The sequence below is a fragment of the Oncorhynchus tshawytscha genome, linkage group LG29 (assembly GCF_018296145.1).
Source record: "Oncorhynchus tshawytscha isolate Ot180627B linkage group LG29, Otsh_v2.0, whole genome shotgun sequence".
In the NCBI taxonomy this organism is placed as follows: Eukaryota; Metazoa; Chordata; class Actinopteri; order Salmoniformes; family Salmonidae; genus Oncorhynchus; species Oncorhynchus tshawytscha.
This window is the reverse complement of record NC_056457.1, coordinates 30063533-30087744: the sequence shown is the minus strand read 5'-3', so window position 1 is coordinate 30087744 and position 24212 is coordinate 30063533. Positions and strand designations below refer to the sequence as shown.

Below are 24212 nucleotides of genomic sequence, written 5' to 3'. Positions count from 1 at the left end.
TGGTTAGGTTGGAGGAAAGTGAGACAGAAAAGGAAACAAAGTAGTGATCGGAGAGCTGGAGGGGGACTGCAGTGAGATTAGAAGACGAACAGCCTTTAGTAAAGATGAGGTCAAGCATATTTCCTGCCTTGTGAGTGGGGGGACTGGGAAAGTGTGAAATCAAGAGGCAAGGAGGGAAAAGAAAGAGGTGTAAAGAAATTAATCGAAGTCAGATGTTGGGAGGTTGAAGTCGCCTAGTACGATGGGCAGTGCGCCATCATCTGGAAATTAGCTTATCAAGCTGTCAAGCTCATTGAGGAACTCTAAGGGCAACTGGTGGGCGATAGATGAGAGCAATGTTAAGCTTGAGTTGACAAGTGAATGTGACAGCATGGAATTCAAATGAGGAGATGGACAGGTGAGTGAAGAAGTAAAAAATAAAATCTCCACTTGTGAGAAATGAGTACCCTGTGCCACCACTGTGACGACCAGAAGCTCTCAGACTATGAGAGAACACGTAGTCAGATGAAGAGAGTGCAGTTGGAGTAGCAGTGTTCTCTGGGGTGATCCATGACTCTGTCAGGGCCAACAAGTCTACAGTCTGAAGGGCAGCATATAGGCTGAGATGAACTTGGCATTCTTGACCGCAGATCAGCAGTTCCAAACGCTGCCAGAGACCAGGAATTCCACATGGGTTGTGTGTGCAGGGTACACTAAATTAGAAGGGTTGCAGCCAAGGGGTGGTGAGCATCTGTAAAGCCTACATGGAGAAGGGTGAACGGGTATAGAAAACACACGCAAAGTTGACAAAGCTGCAAAAAGAGCCATATGAAAATAACGAGGTAAGATGCTGAAGTGAGAGAGTGGAGTCTTCCTCTGTTTCCTTCCTCAAATTACTGCACGGAACAATTCATCAGAACAGTCTTTGTTTAGCCGACGGTTTTCGGCAACGAGACCGCCAATGACACGACCGCCACTTACAGCTGCCGCTAACAAAACAGGGGAGTTTGAAGTACGAACACTAATTGTTAATTACTTTGCTGAGGTGAAGAGCACACCTTCCAGTAATACTTTCTGATCATGTAGGAGAGGAGAAACCACTCTCTCTCCAATACAAACTCTGATTATCAAAACCACATCAGTCACAAATTGTCCTGCCCCATAAACGAGATTGATGTGTGAAGAATCCACTCCAAATTATAAGTAGTCAGCAGTTCACACACCAAGTCGGCCACTGGAAGACAGACCGCACATAAAGTGGATGGCCATAGCTAGCAAAAAGACAGTACCAGAAAACAACAGAACAAATTATCACTTCAGGAGATATCAGGAGTCCTCTTGCTATAGATTGATTTCACTGCTGTCAGCTAGGCTGCACACAATAGAACTAACTGTATGTTGTGAATCCTCATCATAATGTCCATTTCCCCTCTAGCTCTAAGTGACCTCCTTTGATATGAGGCATCAAAAAAGGATTCACCTTGTCTTTTTTGTCTTTCTTTCTTCCTTTCCTTTCTTACCTCTGCTTGCCTATCGGAACACTCCCTAACATCAAAGAAACCCAAACCTTTGTGATAGAAAAAAGAGAAAAAACACATTCACAAATTCCCACAAAGCCCATACACCCACTAAACACAGTATTTGGCTCCTAATATCCTCCAAAGCACTGTGGGTAATATGCGTGATCTAGCTTGACTTCCTGGTGGCTTCGACATGGGACTAGTATTCTATGTTCCAGACTATGACAGGGGACTAGTATTCTATTTTCCAGACTACGACAGGGGACTAGTATTCTATGTTCCAGACTACGACAGGGGACTAGTATTCTATGTTCCAGACTATGACAGGGGACTAGTATTCTATGTTCCAGACTATGACAGGGGACTAGTATTCTATGTTCCAGACTATGACAGGGGACTAGTATTCTATGTTCCAGACTACGACAGGGGACTAGTATTCTATGTTCCAGACTATGACAGGGGACTAGTATTCTATGTTCCAGACTATGACAGGGGACTAGTATTCTATGTTCCAGACTACGACAGGGGACTAGTATTCTATGTTCCAGACTATGACATGTTCCAGGGGGACTAGTATTCTATGTTCCAGACTACGACAGGGACTAGTATTCTATGGATTAGTATTCTATGTTCCAGACTATGACAGGGGACTAGTATTCTATGTTCCAGACTATGACAGGGGACTAGTATTCTATGTTTTAGGCTACGACAGGGGACTAGTATTCTATGTTTTAGGCTACGACAGTCAGTATGACAGGGGACTAGTATTCTATGTTTTAGGCTACGACAGTCAGTATGACAGGGGACTAGTATTCAGTCAGACTATGACAGGGGACTAGTATGTTCTGACAGGGGACTGTTTTATGTTCCAGACTATGACAGGGGACTAGTATTCAGTTTTCAGTATGACAGGGGACTAGTATTCTATGTTTTAGGCGACAGTCAGTATGGCAGGGGTAAGCTATAAACCTTGCCCAGTCTCCCTGGTTCAAGGTATAATGCAGAGCAGTATAGATGCGGTCGGTGTAGCAGGTTCACTGTGTGCACATTCAAGTGAGAGAAGTCAGCTCTTAGGGAATACTACGGAACCTGCCAGGGCCGCCTGGCCAGTTGTTTTCAACTTTACTTCCCCAGGGTCTCCCACCCAAGTCAGCAGGCGACCCATCACGTTACAACAAAGAAATCACGTCTTGTCTTATCATCAGTTGAATGATAATGGCAAGCAGAAATAATCAGCATTTTAAAATGAATATATTCGGTAGACAGTTCCATTGCTTTGACCTCCCTACAGTTCGTTGGAAGAGGAAACTCTATGAGGTAGAAAGGTATCTTGGTGACATAGAGAAAATGCTGCTGTTTTGAATCAAATTTACAGCAATTGTACTGTTTGGCATGGAGCTGAGAGATACGTTTGCAGTTTTAAAGATAATTTCCTGCAGTTCACGCTCTATGCTCCTCTGCTCAACATCTGCTCTGAATGCTCGTTTTTTTTAAATGTTGGATTCTTCCTGACTGTCTAGTGTCTATTTGATTGTTATTTCCCAAAGACAGTATTACAAAAAAAATAAAAAATGAGTTCAATATATTTTCTGCTTGCTTTGTATCTGGTTATGCTCATTTAAGTTGACACTGAAACAGTTTTTCCATGCCAAAAGTACCACTTCGATGGGTCGCCTAAGACTTTTCTATACAGGAAAAACCCTGTAATTAGTTCCAATGACTGTAATTGCCTCCATATTAAAGGGATAGTTCGAGATTTTGACAAGGAAGTCATTTATCGAATGAATAGGAACAGCTAGCATGCTAACTTAACTGTGCGGTCCCCTGCAGTACCCCAGGCACCTAGGCACACTGACACCTCTGTCGGCGAGTAATCTGCTCCTCACCATCTCTTCCCTCCATCCTCTCCACCCCCCTTCCCTAATCAGCTATCTATTACAGCTGTGACCAGACAGGGCTCTCCAGGAACAGACGTCCTGATGTATGAAACACTCTCTCAACACAACATATTTTTAGCTCTTCATTTCCCTGCTCTCTATCTTTCTCTCTCTTTTGTTCCCTCTTTCTCTCTCCCACTCCAGCTGAGACTATCAAAATGTATAGAGTTATCCTGTTAGGATGAAATGAAAACGATGGCCAGCACTCACTTGTCATTTAAAAAAAAATGTTTTACCTTTATTTAACTAGGCAAGTCAGTTAAAAACAAATTATTCTTTGCCGGCCTACCCCGGCAAAACCCTCCCCTAACCCAGACGACGCTGAGCCAATTGGGCACCGCCCTATGGGACTCCCGATCACGGCCGGTTGTAATAGTGCCTCTAGCACTGAGATGCAGCACTTTAGATCGCTGTAGCCACTCGGGAGCCTTAAAGAGTACATGTGTACTCTGTGTGTGTGTGTGTGTGTGTGTGTGTGTCTGTGTGTGTGTGTGTGTGTGTGTGTGTGTGTGTGTGTGTGTGTGTGTGTGTGTGTGTGTGTGTGTGTGTGTGTGTGTGTGTGTGTGTGTGTGTGTGTGTGTGTGTGTGTGTGTGTGTGTGTGTGTGTCTGTGTGTGTGTGTGTGTGTGTGTGTGTGTGTGTGTGTGTGTGTGTGTGTGTGTGTGTGTGTCTGTGTGTGTGTGTGTGTGTGTGTGTGTGTGTGTGTGTATTATGTTCACATGACAGGAACACTAAAATAACACCATAAGGTTGTTTTTTTAATCAACAGAAAGTACACACAGGCTGCACCAAATTCTGATGAGATATTAGTCTAATTCACATAAGGTCATTCAAATTGTACCTCAGCCCTAGAGAATATACAGTTACATTAGAATGAGGACACCATGACCATACGAGATACTGTGTCTTCAACGCAGGGGGGGACATTTTACATGTATTTCTGAATGAATACCTTATTCCAGCTCTGTAGGGGGGTTTCACAGCCACAAATCAATCAGTTGTTCACTGGGCTACTCCAGCCTTTCACTATTAAATAGCGACAGAGAGATATAGAGAGAGAGTGAAAGACAGACAGCGAAAGAGAGAGAGAGAGAGAGACAGTGAGAATCAGAAGGAATGAGCGTTGCTACAGTTTGTCGAAAGTCTGGGTGAGCAAATGTATCCCATTGAATTTCAGATACATTTTAAGACTTGGTTTTTACCCTCCATATATTTACAATACGTACTTCATGTGAGTAATCACTGGGTGACCCAGAACCACTGTATGGAGAGCAATTTCCTTTGGGAAATGTTGGGGTTTGAGGCAAGTTTTTCATCTCAATAGGTTGGCCAAAAGCTGCTTAACTTGTTCCCTATGATTCAGGGTCCTGTTACACCAGCTAAATGGAGCTTTGACTAAACCAGAGAAAGTGTTGCATACTGTTTGAGTGTCATTAGAGCCACGTATAGAGATTAGAGAAACACTGATATTTTCACAAAGTGTGTGTGTGTGGGGGTGTGTCTGTGTGTGTGTGTGTGTGTGGGTGTGTCTGTGTGTGTGTGTGTGTGTGGGTGTGTCTGTGTGTGTGTTTGTGCCTGCCTGCCTGCATATAGTCCTGTATGTGTGTGTGGGTGTGGGTGTTTGTGTGTGTGTGTGTGTGGGTGTTTGTGGGTGTGTCTGTGTGTGTGTGGGTGTGTCTATGTGTGTGTTTGTGCCTGCCTGCCTGCATATAGTCCTGTATCTGTGTGTGTGTGTGTGTGTGTGTGTGTACAGTCATCATCATACTGACCTAGCCAGTGTTGTTATATTCCTAACAAAGTGATTTGGGGCTTTGAATGACTGCTGTGGCTTAGTGCATGGAGTCTGACAGATGAGCAGCAGTCTGGTCTGATTAAAGTGTTGTTCTGTGCTATGCTGAGCAGCAGAGGACACTGGCAGAAACATGAATAGGACCTAAAGAGTTCTATCTATCTTTCAATTCAATTCAAGGGGCTTTATTGGCATGGGAAACGTGTTAACATTGCCAAAGCAAGTGAGGTAGATAATATACAAAAGTGGAATAAACAATACAAATTAACAGTAAACATTACACATACTGAAGTTTCAAAACAATAAAGACATTACAAATGTCATATTATATATATATATACAGTGTTGTAACAATGTACAAATGGTTAAAGTACACAAGGGAAATAAATAAGCATAAATATGGGTTGTATTTACAATGGTGTTTGTTCTTCACTGGTTGACCTTTTCTTGTGGCAACAGGTCACAAATCTTGCTGCTGTGATGGCACACTGTGGAATTTCACCCAGTAGATATGGGAGTTCATCAAAATTGGGTTGTTTTCAAATTCTTTGTGAATCTGTGTCATTAGAGGGAAATATCTGTCTCTAATATGGTCATACATTGGGCAGGAGGTTAGGAAGTGCAGCTCAGTTTCCACCTCATTTTGTGGGCAGTGTGCACATAGCCTGTCTTCTCTTGAGAGCCATGTCTGCCTACGGCGGCCTTTCTCAATATCAAGGCTATGCTCACTGAGTCTGTACATAGTCAAAGCTTTCCTTAAGTTTGGGTCAGTATTCTGCCAGGTATTCTGTCACTGTGTACTCTCTGTGTAGGGCCAAATAGCATTCTAGTTTGCTCTGTTGTTTTGTTAATTCTTTCCAATGTGTCAAGTATTTAACTTTTTGTTTTCTTGGGTCTAATTGTGCTGCTGTCTTGGGGCTCTGTGGGGTGTGTTTGTGTTTGTGAACAGAGCCCCAGGACCAACTAGCTTAGGGGACTCTTCTCCAGGTTCATCTCTCTGTAGGTGATGGCTTTGTTATGGAAGGTTTGGGAATCGCTTCATTTTAGGTTGTTGTAGAATTTAACGGCTCTTTTCTGGATTTTGATAATTAGTGGGTATCGGCCTATTTCTGCTCTGCATGCATTATTTGGTGTTCTACGTTGTACACAGAATATATTTTTGCACTATCTATCTATCTATCTATCTATCTATCTATCTATCTATCTATCTATCTATCTATCTATCTATCTATCTATCTATCTATCTATCTATCTATCTATCTATCTATCTATCTATCTATCTATCTATCTATCTATCTATCTATCTATCTATCTATCTATCTATCTATCTATCTATCTATCTATCACAACAGATCTCAGTGTGAGGACACTGGCGGAGACATGAATAGGGCCGGGGCTAAAGGACACTGGAGGAGACATGAATAGGGCCAGGGCTAAAGGACACTGGAGGAGACATGAATAGGGCCGGGGCTAAAGGACACTGGAGGAGACATGAATAGGGCCAGGGCTAAAGGACACTGGAGGAGACATGAATAGGGCTGGGGCTAAAGGAAACTGGAGGAGACATGAATAGGGCCGGGGCTAAAGGACACTGGAGGAGACATGAATAGGGCCGGGGCTAAAGGAAACTGGAGGAGACATGAATAGGGCCGGGGCTAAAGGAAACTGGAGGAGACATGAATAGGGCCGGGCTAAAGGACACTGTAGGAGACATGAATAGGGCCAGGGCTAAAGGAAACTGGAGGAGACATGAATAGGGCCAGGGCTAAAGGACACTGGAGGAGACATGACATAAAGGAACTGGAGGAGACATGAATAGGGGGCTAAAGGAAACTGGAGGAGACATGAATAGGGCCGGGGCTAAAGGACACTGGAGGAGACATGAATAGGGACAGGGCTAAAGGACACTGGAGGAGACATGAACAGGGCCGGGGCTAAAGGAAACTGGAGGAGACATGAATAGGGCCAGGGCTAAAGGACACTGGAGGAGACATGAACAGGGCCGGGGCTAAAGGACACTGGAGGAGACATGAACAGGGCCGGGGCTGCTTCAGGTCCCAAGTGTAGATGATGAACAGAGAAGTATTTTATAACCATTTGTATCCTGTATGCATGCAGAAATACACACACGTACACAGGTACACACACACAGTTGCACCACACCTACCTTGCTGATTCAGTCAGGTAAAGCAGATGCTGAGAAGGCTGAAGTCATCAATCCTCAACTGACCTCCCAGAGAGAGAGACGCTCATCTCCTCAGGTGAGCACAGGCCCAAACACTGTGTGTGTGTGTGTGTGTGTGTGTGTGTGTGTGTGTGTGTGTGTGTGTGTGTGTGTGTGTGTGTGTGTGTGTGTGTGTGTGCATATCAGTGTGCATATGTGTGTGTGCATATGTGTGTCTGTGTGTGTGTGTGGGTGCATATGTGTGTGGGTGTGTGTGTGTGGGGGGGTGCATATGTGTGTACACGTGTGTGTAAAAGATCCTGGAGAGCCTCTGCCCACAATCAAATGGCCCAGCATGCTCAGAACATGTGAAAGTCTGTAAACTCGAACAAACTAAATTCATTGAACTGTCATGGGACTATTCTGATAATCAACCATCTATTATACTATTACCACTGGGCTGATATATAATAAACCCTCTAGTAGACTATTACCACTGGGCTGATATATAATCAACCATCTAGAGGACTATTACCACTGGGCTGATATATAATCAACCCTCTAGTAGACTATTACCACTGGGCTGATATATAATAAACCCTCTAGAGGACTATTACCACTGGGCTGATATATAATCAACCCTCTAGAGGACTATTAGGGCTAAATCTGGTAGTATTTACCTGGGCTGAATCAGGTGGGTTATACCTGGGCTGAATCAGGTTGTTTATACCTGGGCTGAATCAGGTGGGTTATACCTGGGCTGAATCAGGTTGGTTATACCTGGGCTGAATCAGGTTGTTTATACCTGGGCTGAATCAGGTGGGTTCTACCTGGGCTGAATCAGATTGGTTATACCTGGGCTGAATCAGGTGGGTTATACCTGGGCTGAATCAGGTGGGTTATTCCTGGGCTGAATCAGGTGGGTTATTCCTGGGCTGAATCAGGTGGGTTCTACCTGGGATGAATCAGGTGGGTTATACCTGGGCTGAATCAGATGGGTTCTACCTGGGCTTAATCAGGTTGGTTATACCTGGGCTGAATCAGGTGGGTTATTCCTGGGCTGAATCAGGTGGATTATACCTGGGCTGAATCAGGTGGGTTATACCAGGGCTGAATCAGGTTGGTTATACCTGGGCTAAATCAGGTTGGTTATACCTGGACTGAATCAGGTGGGTTATACCTGGGATGAATCAGGTGGGTTATACCTGGGCTGAATCAGATGGGTTATACCTGGGCTGAATCATGTGGGTTCTACCTGGGCTGAATCAGGTGGGTTATACCTGGGCTGAATCAGGTGAGTTATTCCTGGGCTGAATCAGGTGTGGTGTACCTGGGCTGAATCAGGTGGGTTGTACCAGAGCTGAATCAGGTTGGTTATACCTGGGGCTGAATCAGGTGGGTTCTACCTGGGCTGAATCAGGTGGGTTCTACCTGGGCTGAATCAGGTGGGTTATACCTGGGCTGAATCAGGTGGGTTCTACCTGGGCTGAATCAGGTGGGTTATACCTGGGCTAAATCAGGTGGGTTAACCTGGGCTGAATCAGGTGGGTTATACCTGGGCTGAATCAGGTGGGTTATACCTGGGCTGAATCAGGTGTGGTGTACCTGGGCTGAATCAGGTGGGTTCTACCTGGGCTGAATCAGGTGGGTTATACCTGGGTTCTACCTGGGCTGAATCAGGTGGGTTATACCTGGGCTGAATCAGGTGGGTTATACCTGGGCTGAATCAGGTGGGTTATACCTGGGCTGAATCAGGTGGGTTATACCTGGGCTGAATCAGGTGAGTTATTCCTGGGCTGAATCAGGTGTGGTGTACCTGGGCTGAATCAGGTGGGTTGTACCTGAGCTGAATCAGGTTGGTTATACCTGGGATAAATAAGGTGGGTTATACCTGGACTGAATCAGGTGGGTTCTACCTGGGCTGAATCAGGTGGGTTCTACCTGGGCTGAATCAGGTGGGTTATACCTGGGGTAAATCAGGTGGGTTCTACCTGGGCTGAATCAGGTGGGTTCTACCTGGGATGAATCAGGTGGGTTATACCTGAATCAGGTGGGTTCTACCTGGGCTGAATCAGGTGGGTTATACCTGGGCTGAATCAGGTGGGTTCTACCTGGGCTGAATCAGGTGGGTTCTACCTGGGCTGAATCAGGTGGGTTATACCTGGGCTGAATCAGGTGGGTTCTACCTGGGCTGAATCAGGTGGGTTATACCTGGGCTAAATCAGGTGGGTTATACCTGGGCTGAATCAGGTGGGTTATACCTGGGCTGAATCAGGTGGGTTATACCTGGGCAGGTGGGTTATACCTGGGCTGAATCAGGTGGGTTATAACTGGGCTGAATCAGGTGGGTTATACCTGGGCTGAATCAGGTGGGTTATACCTGGGCTGAATCAGGTGGGTTATACCTGGGCTGAATCAGGTGGGTTATACCTGGGCTGAATCAGGTGGGTTCTACCTGGGCTGAATCAGGTGGGTTCTACCTGGGCTGAATCAGGTGGGTTATACCTGGGCTGAATCAGGTGGGTTATACTGGGCTGGGTGGGCTGAATCAGGTGGGTTATACCTGGGCTGAATCAGGTGGGTTATACCTGGGCTGAATCAGGTGGGTTATACCTGGGCTGAATCAGGTGGGTTATACCTGGGCTGAGTCAGGTGGGTTATACCTGGGCTGAATCAGGTGCGTTATACCTGGGCTGAATCAGGTGGATTATACCTGGGCTGAAACAAAAGCCTGCTGTCCACCCGTTCAACCCATTTTTCAAGCCCTGTTATGGAACTATTCTGATATCATATACTATGTTCTATTTTTTGAAAAGGTAATATTAGTTTCTAGACAAGGTGTTGGTTATGCTTTCATGGACACATGTTCAGCCAGACAGCCCATGACCCACCTGGGTGATTTCACAGGTCTAGCAGCAGACTAGCAGATGTCCCTCTGGCTATCATCAAAGAGCTTCATGCAATCTCACTGCAAAAACACGTTGGCCATTGAAATGAGTCACATACATCTTGAATAAATATAACCAGGCTGGAATGGAACTCAGATACTCTAGGCAAAGTAAAACATAGCTTAGAGTAACATAACATAGAGTAAAATCTACTTCAAGTCATGTCCATGTAAAAGGACACATCAACATGTTAAGTTCATAGGCGTGTGTTAAGGCATTTATATATTTGTCAACTTTTTTCTCTATTAAATATTAGGAATAAGCAAAGGTTTTGATTTCTGTCCAAACACATGAGAAAGGGGTCTTAGAAAACGTGTTATGATGTGTGTCTAAACTGTATAAGAAATACATCAAAACACTATGATGTTGATGTAAAGACCACTGCCAAATAATATCTACACTTATAAATTCAGAAAAAAAAGAAAGGACCCTGTCTTTCAAAGACACAAACCCTCCGTCGCTGGACGAGACAGGACTGGCAACAACGTCACATAGGGGCACAATCCCTTCGTCTCTGGACCAGACAGGACTGGCAACAACGTCACATAGGGGCACAAACCCTTCGTCTCTGGACCAGACAGGACTGGCAACAACGTCACATAGGGGCACAAACCCTTCGTCTCTGGACCAGACAGGACTGGCAACAACGTCACATAGGGGCACAAACCCTTCGTCTCTGGACCAGACAGGACTGGCAACAACATCACATAGGGGCACAAACCCTTCGTCTCTGGACCAGACAGGACTGGCAACAACGTCACATAGGGGCACAAACCCTCCGTCTGGACCAGACAGGACTGGCAACAATGTCACATAGGGGCACAAACCCTTCGTCTCTGGACCAGACAGGACTGGCAACAACGTCACATAGGGGCACAAACCCTTCGTCTCTGGACCAGACAGGACTGGCAACAACGTCACATAGGGGCACAAACCCTTCGTCTCTGGACCAGACAGGACTGGCAACAACGTCACATAGGGGCACAAACCCTTCGTCTCTGGACCAGACAGGACTGGCAACAACGTCACTTAGGGGCACAAACCCTCCGTCTCTGGACCAGACAGGACTGGCAACAACGTCACATAGGGGCACAAACCCTTCGTCTCTGGACCAGACAGGACTGGCAACAACGTCACATAGGGGCACAAACCCTTCGTCTCTGGACCAGACAGGACTGGCAACAACGTCACATAGGGGCACAAACCCACCGTCGCTGGACCAGACAGGACTGGCAACAACGTCACATAGGGGCACAAACCCACCGTGCTGGACCAGACAGGACTGGCAACAACGTCACATAGGGGCACAAACCCTCCGTCGCTGGACCAGACAGGACTGGCAACAACGTCACATAGGGGCACAAACCCACCGTCGCTGGACCAGACAGGACTGGCAACAACGTCACATAGGGGCACAAACCGTCTCTGGACCAGATAGGACTGGCAACAACGTCACATAGGGGCACAAACCCTCCGTCGCTGGACCAGACAGGACTGGCAACAACGTCACATAGGGGCACAAACCCACCATCGCTGGACCAGACAGGACTGGCAACAACGTCACATAGGGGCACAAACCCACCGTCGCTGGACCAGACAGGACTGGCAACAATGTCACATATGGGCACAAACCCTCCGTCGCTGGACCAGACAGGACTGGCAACAACGTCACAGGGGCACAAACCCCTCCGTCGCTGGACCAGACAGGACTGGCAACAACGTCACATAGGGGCACAAACCCTCCCGCTGGACCAGACGACTGGCAACAACGTCACTGGCACAAACCGTCGCTGGACCAGACAGGACTGGCAACAACGTCACATAGGGGCACAAACCCACCGTCGCTGGACCAGACAGGACTGGCAACAACGTCACATAGGGGCACAAACCCACCGTCGCTGGACCAGACAGGACTGGCAACAACGTCACATAGGGCACAAACCCTCCGTCGCTGGACCAGACAGGACTGGCAACAACGTCACATAGGGGCACAAACCCTCCGTCGCTGGACCAGACAGGACTGGCAACAACGTCACATAGGGGCACAACCCCACCGTCTCTGGACCGGATAGGACCGGCAAAACCCTCCAAACCCTCCGTCGCTGGACCAGACAGGACTGGCAACAACGTCACATAGGGGCACAAACCCACCATCGCTGGACCAGACAGGACTGGCAACAACGTCACATAGGGGCACAAACCCTCCGTCGCTGGACCAGACAGGACTGGCAACAACGTCACATAGGGGCACAAACCCTCCGTCGCTGGACCAGACAGGACTGGCAACAACGTCACATAGGGGCACAAACCCTCCGTCGCTGGACCAGACAGGACTGGCAACAACGTCACATAGGGGCACAAACCCTCCGTCGCTGGACCAGACAGGACTGGCAACAACGTCACATAGGGGCACAAACCCTCCGTCGCTGGACCAGACAGGACTGGCAACAACGTCACTTAGGGGCACAAACCCACTGTCGCTGGACCAGACAGGACTGGCAACAAGTGCTCTTCACTGATGAGTCGTGGTTTTGTCTCACCAGGGTTGATGGTCGGATTTGCGTTTATCGTCGAAGGAATGAGCGTTATACCGAGGCCTCTACTCTGGAACGGGATCTACTTGCAGGTGAAGGGTTCGTCATGGTCTGGGGTGGTGTGTCACATCATCATCGGACTGAGCTTGTTGTCATTGCAGGCAATCTCAACGCTGTGCGTTACAGGGAAGACATCCTCCTCCCTCATGTGATAGCCTTCCTGCAGACTGATCCTGACATGACCCTCTAGCATGACAATGCCACCAACCATACTGCTCGTTCTGTGCGTGATTTCCTGCAAGACAGGAATGTCAATGTTCTGCCATGGCCAGCGAAGAGCCCGGATCTCAATCCCATTGGGACCTGTTGGATCGGAGGGTGAGGGCTAGGGCCACCCCCCAGAAATGTCTGGGAACTTGCAGGTGCCTTGGTGGAAGAGTGGGGTAACATCTCAAAGCAAGAACTGGCAAATCTGGTGCAGTCCATGAGGAGGAGATACACTGAAGTACTTAATGCAGCTGGTGGCCACACCAGATACTGACTGTTACTTTTGATTTTGACCTCCTCTTTGTTCAGAGACACATTATTCCATTTCTGTTAGTCACATGTCTGTGGAACTTGTTCAGATTATGTCTCAGTTGTTGAATCTTGTCATGAGAGGAAGTTTCTTTTTTTACTGAGTTTATTAAGTTTAGGATATTATTTTCTGTCTTCTGTAATTTGAAGAAACATTGCCTTGTGCCTTGAAATTACGTTCCCAGAAACCCGGTTGAGCTAACGTACAGTGCCTTGCAAAAGTATTCACCCCCCCCCTCTGGCATTTTTCCTATTTTGTTGCATTACAACTAGAGGTCGACCGATTATGATTTTTGAACCCCTGCTGTGTTTGCCCCCCACATCTAGATGTGTGAAGGTTAGTGTATTTTCTGTAGGGAAGCTAATTGTCCATAATTTATGACATTCCTGGGAGTGTGTAAACTGATTTGTTTTATTACCACATGATTGTTGTATGTTCTCTATAGTTATGTACTTGAAAATGTATCATTTGATCAATTCGGCACATTTGGGCAGACTTGATAAAACATTTTGAACAGTAATGCAATGGTTCATTGGATCAGTCTAAAACTTGGCACATACACTGATGCCATCTAGTGGCCAAAATATTAATTCTATTAGACTCTTAACTGATATATTGGCCTTTCTCTTACATTTTCACAGATGCTGGAACAAAAAAAAAATAATAGAAAACGCATGTTTATAGTTTGTATTATCTTTTACTAGATCCAATGTGTTATATTCTCCTACATTCATTTCCCATTTCCACAAATGTCAAAGTGTTTCCTTTCAAATGGTATCGAAGAATTTGCATATCCTTGCTTCAGGTACTGAGCTACAGGCAGTTAAATTTGGGTATGTCATTTCAGGCGAAAATTGAAAAAAACGGTCGTCCCATCCTTAAGAGGTGTCTGTGACCAACAAATGCATATCTGTATTCCCAGTCATGTGAAATCCATAGATTAGGGCCTAATTCATTTATTTCAATTGACTTGATTTCCTTATATGAACTGTAAATTGTTGCATGTTGTGTAATATTTTTGCTCAGTGCAGGGGCACAACTTTAGTTTTAGAAGTGGGGTGGGGCATAGTATTATTACATTTTTTATCAAGTCAGACAAAAACTCCAAACAGCCTGCCCACTGCTCGGAGGCGTCCCTATAGTCCTAAAGTACATCGTTGCCTCATGTCCCCCCCACATACTGAAATGCCTTGTATTATCATTGGAATGAGGCAACGATGTACTTGGTTCAGTGTATTATGTGTGTTCTTTGTGCGTCAGCAGCCAAGGTTGGAAACAGTGATTGTGAACAGCAAGGCCAGGCCAGGCGAGAGAGGAAGCAGCTGACATGTTGATGTGCTTGGAGGAAGCAGCTGACATTATGATGTGCTAGCTCATCCTCCAGGGGAATAGCTTTCCAAGGCTGTGAATTAGGAGGCAAACTGGTTGTTTCTCTATGGGTAAACATTTATAATTAGGAACCTCTTGACAAGCGTCCACAAATCAATTCGCTTATTCCACTGAGAGTTGGGACTGCTGTGTGTGTGTGTGTGTGTGTGTGTGTGTGTGTGTGTGTGTGCGCGCGCGCACGCGAGTGTGTGTGTGCGTGTCTGTCTGTCTGGGGCCTGTGGGGCACTGGGCCTGTCTGTCAATATTCCCTGGTTTGGAACTTTCAATTTCAAATACCTCAAGATTACGACACCAATTCAATCTAGACAGGCACCACTGGGAGTACTACGGCCACCACTGGGAGTACTACGGCCACCACTGGGAGTACTACGGCCACCGCTGGGAGTACTACGGCCACCACTGGGAGTACTACGGCCACCGCTGGGAGTACTACGGCCACCGCTGGGAGTACTACGGCCACCGCTGGGAGTACTACGGCCACCGCTGGGAGTACTACGGCCACCGCTGGGAGTACTACGGCCACCGCTGGGAGTACTACGGCCACCGCTGGGAGTACTACGGCCACCGCTGGGAGTACTACGGCCACCGCTGGGAGTACTACGGCCACCGCTGGGAGTACTACGGCCACCGCTGGGAGTACTACGGCCACCGCTGGGAGTACTACGGCCACCGCTGGGAGTACTACGGCCACCGCTGGGAGTACTACGGCCACCGCTGGGAGTACTACGGCCACCGCTGGGAGTACTACGGCCACCGCTGGGAGTACTACGGCCACCGCTGGGAGTACTACGGCCACCGCTGGGAGTACTACGGCCACCGCTGGGAGTACTACGGCCACCGCTGGGAGTACTACGGCCACCGCTGGGAGTACTACGGCCACCGCTGGGAGTACTACGGCCACCGCTGGGAGTACTACGGCCACCACTGGGAGTACTACGGCCACCACTGGGAGTACTACGGCCACCGCTGGGAGTACCACCACTGGGAGTACTACGCCACCGCTGGGAGTACACGGCCACTGGGAGTACTACGGCCACCACTGGGAGTACTACGGCCACCACTGGGAGTACTACGCCACCGCCACCACTGGGAGTACTACGGCCACCACTGGGAGTACTACGGCCACCACTGGGAGTACTACGGCCACCACTGGGAGTACTACGGCCACCACTGGGAGTACTACGGCCACCACTGGGAGTACTACGGCCACCACTGGGAGTACTACGGCCACCACTGGGAGTACTACGGCCACCACTGGGAGTACTACGGCCACCACTGGGAGTACTACGGCCACCGCTGGCTGCCACTAAGGATCCTAATTGGAGTTGAAAACAGAGTAACTGTGACATTGAACACAACAAGCGAACAATAACTCCCTACCCAACGCTGTATAAGCTGTATAAACTATTATAAGTCTACAATAGCAAGTCCAGAATATTACTTTCTTCAATAACTCAATGATACCTCACACGTTTTTACATCACCCATTCAGAGTGATGGTTAAGAATAGGACCTGCACACCGCCCTGATCTCACGCACAAATCAAAAGCTTCAACGCACACCTTTATCGCCCGTTTGGATCGTAAACCTCTTGTAACGAAGATAAAGGTATACGTTTTTAGAGCATTTAGTGTACAGGCCATACATAATGGTATTCCACAGTAGGTAAGACATATGACACGGCCCTTTGTTTATGCAGTACTCTCTCACGTAAACTAATTCAGTGACATTATAAATATAACCTCTGTTCAATAAGTAGAGTACATGAAACGAATCGCACATCTGTCATCTCTCTAATTCTTTCCGTTTGAAATCGTAACGACATCCTGTGACCTACTGCGGTAATCGTAACGACACGCTGTGACCTACTGCAGTAATCATAACGACACGCTGTGACCTACTGCAGTAATCATAACGGTGCACTGTGACCTACTGCAGTAATCATAACGACACGCTGTGACCTACTGCAGTAATCGCTGTGACCTACAGTAATCACGCACTGTGACCTAATCTGCACTGTGACCTAATCATAATCGGTGACACGCTGTGACCTACTGCAGTAATCATAACGGTGCACTGTGACCACTGTGACCTGACCACTGCAGTAATCGTAACGACACGCTGTGACCTACTGCAGTAATCATAACGGTGCACTGTGACCTACTGCAGTAATCGTAACGACACGCTGTGACCTACTGCAGTAATCATAACGGTGCACTGTGACCTACTGCAGTAATCATAACGGTGCACTGTGACCTACTGCAGTAATCATAACGGTTCACTGTGACCTACTGCAGTAATCATAACGGTGCACTGTGACCTACTGCAGTAATCATAACGGTGCACTGTGACCTACTGCAGTAATCATAACGGTGCACTGTGACCTACTGCAGTAAACATAAAGGTGCACTGTGACCTACTGCAGTAATCGTAACGACACACTGTGACCTACTGCAGTAATCATAACGGTGCACTGTGACCCACTGCAGTAATCGTAACGACACACTGCAGTAAGACCTTATCCACTGTCTCAGCGGTCAGCTCGCTATCGCTTAGCTTGTACGAGAACAACACGTCTGGATGAGGGGCAACCGCTACTCACTTATATAATGGCCTTTTCAGTTGGTACAAGCAAGATGAACAGGGCACCTTAGAGTCCAGCGCAGCACAAAGTAAAAGTTCAATCTACGTAAACCCCAAAGCACCGCAGTTAGTGTCGCCTGGCCCGACGCAGCCGTTTATCCTCATTCATTGAAAAACAACGGCTTGTTTTTTTAATGTCGTTTGAAAGGCCACGTTAAACACTATTGTTGCACACAGAGTGGGTCCATCCGGCTTATCATGTGACTTGTTAAGCACATTTCTACTCCTGAACTTATTTAAACAGAATTGAACAAGTCCCTCTCCCCCTACAGCCACCTCTCCCCCTCCACACACTCCAACAATGCAGGTTTTCAGCAGAGATACCCTTCAGAGAGATCCACTGTACAGAACCATCTGCTTCCTGCAGTCCTCTGCCAGCTAACCTTCTGTTAATTTCACTAAGCACCCTGGCCATCCTCTCCACAGTCATCGACAATCATCTCCCTTCATCTCTTCCCCCTCTCCTCCACTGCTGATGTGTGTGTGTGTGTGTGTGTGTGTGTGTGTGTGTGTGTGTGTGTGTGTGTGTGTGTGTGTGTGTGTGTGTGTGTGTGTGTCTAAATCATCCTAAAGTATCTAAAAATGTATTTTGTGACTCAAATAAATTACCTATAGATTTCAGCCAATCATTATTTTTCCTCTGAGTATTAGAGCTACGGTTTAATTATTTAGAATTATAGCATCATTGACAGGAAGTGCTACAGTGGAATTGTAATTTGTTTCATTGTAAAATTGACAGGTGATTTAAACAGTTGTAGCAGACAGAAATGTCATTATAGCAGATCAATATTCGTTTATCATATCTATGTGTTCTGTCAGTACATCTTTTGTTCACTAATTATTTTTCTAGTAAAACAAATCAAAATATCAGAACAATATCAAAACACGTCGACAATGTGCAAAGATATGCTACAACAATACAAACATCCACAGGACACGAGTAGTCGCTGAACTACACCTATCCACAGGACACGAGTCGTCGCTGAACTACACCCATCCACAGGACACGAGTCGTCGCTGAACTACACCCATCCACAGGACACGAGTCGTCGCTGAACTACACCCATCCACAGGACACGAGTCGTCGCTGAACTACACCCATCCACAGGACACGAGTCGTCGCTGAACTACACCCATCCACAGGACACGAGTCGTCGCTGAACTACACCCATCCACAGGACACGAGTAGTCGCTGAACTACACCCATCCACAGGACACGAGTCGTCGCTGAACTACACCCATCCACAGGACACGAGTCGTCGCTGAACTACACCCATCCACAGGACACGAGTCGTCGCTGAACTACACCCATCCACAGGACACGAGTCGTCGCTGAACTACACCCATCCACAGGACACGAGTCGTCGCTGAACGTTTTGATGAAACATGAAGTTATGCTACAACAATACACCCATCCACAGGACACGAGTCGTCGCTGAACTACATCCATCCACAGGACACGAGTCGTCGCTGAACAGTTGGATGAAACATGAAGTTATGCTACAACAATACACCCATCCACAGGACAAGTCGTCGCTGAACTACTGAACTACACCCATCCACAGGACACGAGTCGTCGCTGAACTACACCCATCCACAGGACACGAGTCGTCGCTGAACAGTTGGATGAAACATGAAGTTATGCTACAACAATACACCCATCCACAGGACACGAGTCGTCGCTGAACTACATCCATCCACAGGACACGAGTCGTCGCTGAACTACATCCATCCACAGGACACGAGTCGTCGCTGAACAGTTGGATGAAACATGAAGTTATGCTACAACAATACACCCATCCACAGGACACGAGTCGTCGCTGAACTACATCCATCCACAGGACACAGTTGCTGAACTACACCCATCCACAGGACACGAGTCGTCACTGAACTACACCCATCCAATGACACGAGTCGTCGCTGAACTACATCCATCCACAGGACACAGTGTCGCTGAACGTTTTGATGAAACATGAAGTTATGCTACAACAATCCATCCACAGGACACGAGTCGTCGCTGAACTACATCCATCCACAGGACACGAGTCGTTGCTGAACAGTTGGATGAAACATGAAGTTATGCTACAACAATACACCCATCCACAGGACACGAGTCGTCGCTGAACTACACCCATCCACAGGACACGAGTCGTCGCTGAACTACACCCATCCACAGGACACGAGTCGTGGGAGGAAACTAGGCAAGTCAGTTAAGAACAAATTCTTATTTTCAATGACGGCCTAGGAACAGTGGGTTAACTGCCTGTTCAGGGGCAGAACGACAGATTTGTACCTTGTCAGCTCGGGGGTTTGAACTTGCAACCTTCCGGTTACTAGCCCAACGCTCTAACCACCAGGCTACACTGCCGCCCTATTAAGACATGTTGGCGTTTCCTTTATTCTGGCAGGTGCCTGTAGGTTATTTTATTTTAATGCACTAGTCTCTTCTTTTATTTTAATTCCTGTAAGGGTTGCACACCACTGAACCGTGATGTTTTTAAAAGCAATCCCAATGATTGCAGTCCATCGGAGTGAAATGTACCGTGCACACACAGGTGACTGACAATGTAAAAATGCAGATCATGTGTTTATGTGTTGCCTGTACGTGGTTTCTGTACGTGGTGTCTGTACATTGTGGCTGTGTGTGTGTGTGTGTGTTGATCTCAGAGGCCTGGTTCAGTCCCCGAACTCAGAGGCCGTAAGGACAAGGTTATCTGGAAAACACCTGATCAGCAAGACACGCACAAGCTCAGCATTCCACCTGGCATCGAATCCTTCTCCTCAGAGTGCTGTGGAATACTCAGAGTAGCAGAGTATAGGGAAGGAGGTGGGCAGGGAGGCAGGGTGGGAGGGAGGCAGGGTGGAGGGATGGAGGGAGGTGGGGAGGCAGGGAGGCAGGGTAGAGGGAGGGAGGTGGGGAGGGAGGGAGGCAGGGAGGGAGGGAGGCAGGGTGGAGGGAGGGAGGTGGGGAGGGAGGTGAGGAGGCAGGGAGGCAGGGTAGAGGGAGGGAGGTGGGAAGGGATGGAGGTGGGGAGGGAGGCAGGGAGGCAAGGAGGCAGGGTGGAGGGAGGGAGGTGGGGAGGGAGGCAGGGAGGGATGAATGGAGGGATGGTAAACACATCTAATATGGTTGCTGTCAGTAAAACATACAGACCTTGTCATATCTACACTCATTTTCTACCAAGACCAAAACTGCCATTGGTATAGGTTGTCAATGATTTGTTGTTTTAAATCCTCTGCTTCCAACACTAACTAACATTTAATTACACTTAACGATTCTGTTGCTGCTTTCTCGTTCAAACAACTCCATGTGGTTTCTGCTGGGAGGAAGTGACTGTATACCCGTCGTGGGAGGAAGTGACTGTATACCCGTCGTGGGAGGAGGTGACTGTATACCCGTCGTGGGAGGAGGTGACTGTATACCCGTCGTGGGAGGAAGTGACTGTATACCCGTCGTGGGAGGAGGTGACTGTATACCCGTCGTGGGAGGAAGTGACTGTATACCCGTCGTGGGAGTAGGTGACTGTATACCCGTCGTGGGAGGAGGTGACTGTATACCCGTCGTGGGAGGAGGTGACTGTATACCCGTCGTGGGAGGAAGTGACTGTATACCCATCGTGGGAGGAGGTGACTGTATACCCGTCGTGGGAGGAAGTGACTGTATACCCGTCGTGGGAGGAGGTGACTGTATACCCGTCGTGGGAGTGACTGTATACCCGTCGTGGGAGGAAGTGACTGTATACCCGTCGTGGGAGGAGTTGACTGTATACCCGTCGTGGGAGGAAGTGACTGTATACCCGTCGTGGGAGGAGGTGACTGTATACCTGTCGTGGGAGGAGGTGACTGTATACCCGTCGTGGGAGGAGGTGACTGTATACCCGTCGTGGGAGGAGGTGACTGTATACCCGTCGTGGGAGGAAGTGACTGTATACCCGTCGTGGGAGGAGGTGACTGTATACCCGTCGTGGGAGGAGGTGACTGTATACCCGTCGTGGGAGGAGGTGACTGTATACCCGTCGTGGGAGGAGGTGACTGTATACCCGTCGTGGGAGGAGGTGACTGTATACCCGTCGTGGGAGGAGGTGACTGTATACCCGTCGTGGGAGGAGGTGACTGTATACCCGTCGTGGGAGGAGGTGACTGTATACCCGTCGTGGGAGGAGGTGACTGTATACCCGTCGTGGGAGGAAGTGACTGTATACCCGTCGTGGGAGGAGGTGACTGTATACCCGTCGTGGGAGGAAGTGACTGTATACCCGTCGTGGGAGGAGGTGACTGTATACCCGTCGTGGCCTGCCTCTCCAAACCCCTTACCCCTCGTCGGGGGTGTTGTGGCCTACTGGGTGACTCTCCGCTGTCTCCATGGCGTACCCTTACAGTGTTGCTAATGAGGTCAATGAGAGATCAGACTAATGACACAGTTGGTTTAGCAGGGCCACAGGGCTTCGGGCCACAGGCCCGTTCCCCACCCTGCTGTAGGAGTCCGGGTGACTCTAGCAGAACAGATTGGAGAGGGTAACAACTTTAGCCAGGAGCCAGGACACGAAAGAACCAAGCTGCTGCATTTCTGTGAGAGGGCTAAAACAGAGAGGTGAGAGGGTGTGGTCTAGGGGTGATGGGTTTAAAGAATGTTTAGTCAAATTAGAAATACGTCAAAGAAAGAGAGGTGAGTTCTGTAAAATTCAGTTGAAAAACTACTCAGACGTACGTGACATTTTCCCGTGAACATCATGTCATGCCCCTGTCTTGTGGTGGGGAGGGTTAAATGCTGCGTGTTTCTACCTTGCAGTGATACAGCACAGAGGACAGTGATACACCAGGTTTATCAGTTCTGTATACCTAGAGGAGGTTTTACAGCACAGAGGACAGCGATACACCAGGTTTATCAGTTCTGTATACCTAGAGGAGGTTTTACAGCACAGAGGACAGCGATACACCAGGTTTATCAGTTCTGTATACCTAGAGGAGGTTTTACAGCACAGAGGACAGCGATACACCAGGTTTATCAGTTCTGTATACCTAGAGGAGGTTTTACAGCACAGAGGACAGCGATACACCAGGTTTATCAGTTCTGTATACCTAGAGGAGGTTTTACAGCACAGAGGACAGCGATACACCAGGTTTATCAGTTCTGTATACCTAGAGGAGGTTTTACAGCACAGAGGACAGCGATACACCAGGTTTATCAGTTCTGTATACCTAGAGGAGGTTTTACAGCACAGAGGAGGTTTTACAGCACAGAGGACAGCGATACACCAGGTTTATCAGTTCTGTATACCTAGAGGAGGTTTTACAGCACAGAGGACAGCGATACACCAGGTTTATCAGTTCTGTATACCTAGAGGAGGTTTTACAGCACAGAGGACAGTGGTGCTGCAGCACTAGACAGCAGTTCAGAGGCCCCTCAGGTACTCCATAAAAACCTGATTGGCCAAGGCCATTATGCCACACAAAGAGAGCACTGCATTCCAATAGATAGAGAAGGATCTTGAATGGAAAGCTCTTTCATAGTGACATCACATCTATTCAATCTGTTTACCATGAATAAAAGTCTCAATGGAAAGCTCATAGTGACATCGCATCTATTCAATCTGTTTACCATGAATAAAAGTCTCAATGGATAGCTCTTCCATAGTGACATCGCATCTATTCAATCTGTTTACCATGAATAAAAGTCTCAATGGAAAGCTCTTCCATAGTGACATCGCATCTATTCAATCTGTTTACCATGAATAAAAGTCTCAATGGATAGCTCTTCCATAGTGACATCGCATCTATTCAATCTGTTTACCATGAATAAAAGTCTCAATGGAAAGCTCTTCCATAGTGACATCGCATCTATTCAATCTGTTTACCATGAATAAAAGTCTCAATGGAAAGCTCTTCCATAGTGACATCACATCTATTCAATCTGTTTACCATGAATAAAAGTCTCAATGGAAACTCTTCCATAGTGACATCGCATCTATTCAATCTGTTTACCATGAATAAAAGTCTCAATGGAAAGCTCTTCCATAGTGACATCGCATCTATTCAATCTGTTTACCATGAATAAAAGTCTCAATGGAAAGCTCTTTCCATAGTGACATCACATCTATTCAATCTGTTTACCATGAATAAAAGTCTCAATGGAAAGCTCTTCCATAGTGACATCGCATCTATTCAATCTGTTTACCATGAATAAAAGTCTCAATGGAAAGCTCTTCCATAGTGACATCGCATCTATTCAATCTGTTTACCATGAATAAAAGTCTCAATGGAAAGCTCTTCCATAGTGACATCGCATCTATTCAATCTGTTTACCATGAATAAAAGTCTCAATGGATAGCTCTTCCATAGTGACATCGCATCTATTCAATCTGTTTACCATGAATAAAAGTCTCAATGGAAAGCTCTTCCATAGTGACATCGCATCTATTCAATCTGTTTACCATGAATAAAAGTCTCAATGGAAAGCTCTTCCATAGGTACTGGATTGTGAGGTCACATCTGATCCACTGTGAAGTCAGTGTGGCAAAGTAATGGTGATTCCATCACCACTGTGGCATCACAGATGTTCCTTTTTGATTAAACAGCTATTTCATTGTGATGTCACAACTATTCCACTGTGATGTCACCACCTTTCCACTGTGATGTCACAACCATTACATTTTTAGTATGATGCCACTTCCATTCACTCATGATTCCATTGTGATATGACAATATTTCCACCACAAAACCAGTTGATCTTAAA

The 24212-nt window shown here is 47.2% G+C and overlaps 1 protein-coding gene across 1 annotated transcript; it reads left to right on the top strand.

Annotated features, from left to right (window-relative positions):
* Window positions 1-438: 438 nt before the first annotated feature.
* On the top strand, window positions 439-16208 carry LOC121841302 (histidine-rich glycoprotein-like). The gene is made up of 2 exons (XM_042308460.1): window positions 439-496; window positions 15142-16208. Exons 1-2 carry the CDS (start codon window positions 439-441, stop codon window positions 16206-16208), a joined length of 1125 nt encoding a protein of 374 aa, XP_042164394.1.
* Window positions 16209-24212: the final 8004 nt, after the last annotated feature.

Excerpts from the sequence above, each read along its gene's own strand:
- LOC121841302 (XM_042308460.1), top strand. The coding sequence starts at position 439 with ATGAGTACCCTGTGCCACCACTGTGACGACCAGAAGCTCTCAGACTAT. Across the intron at positions 497-15,141 it reads CTCAGACTATGAGAGAACAC|ACAGGCACCACTGGGAGTAC; the intron begins GTAGTCAGATGA and ends AATTCAATCTAG.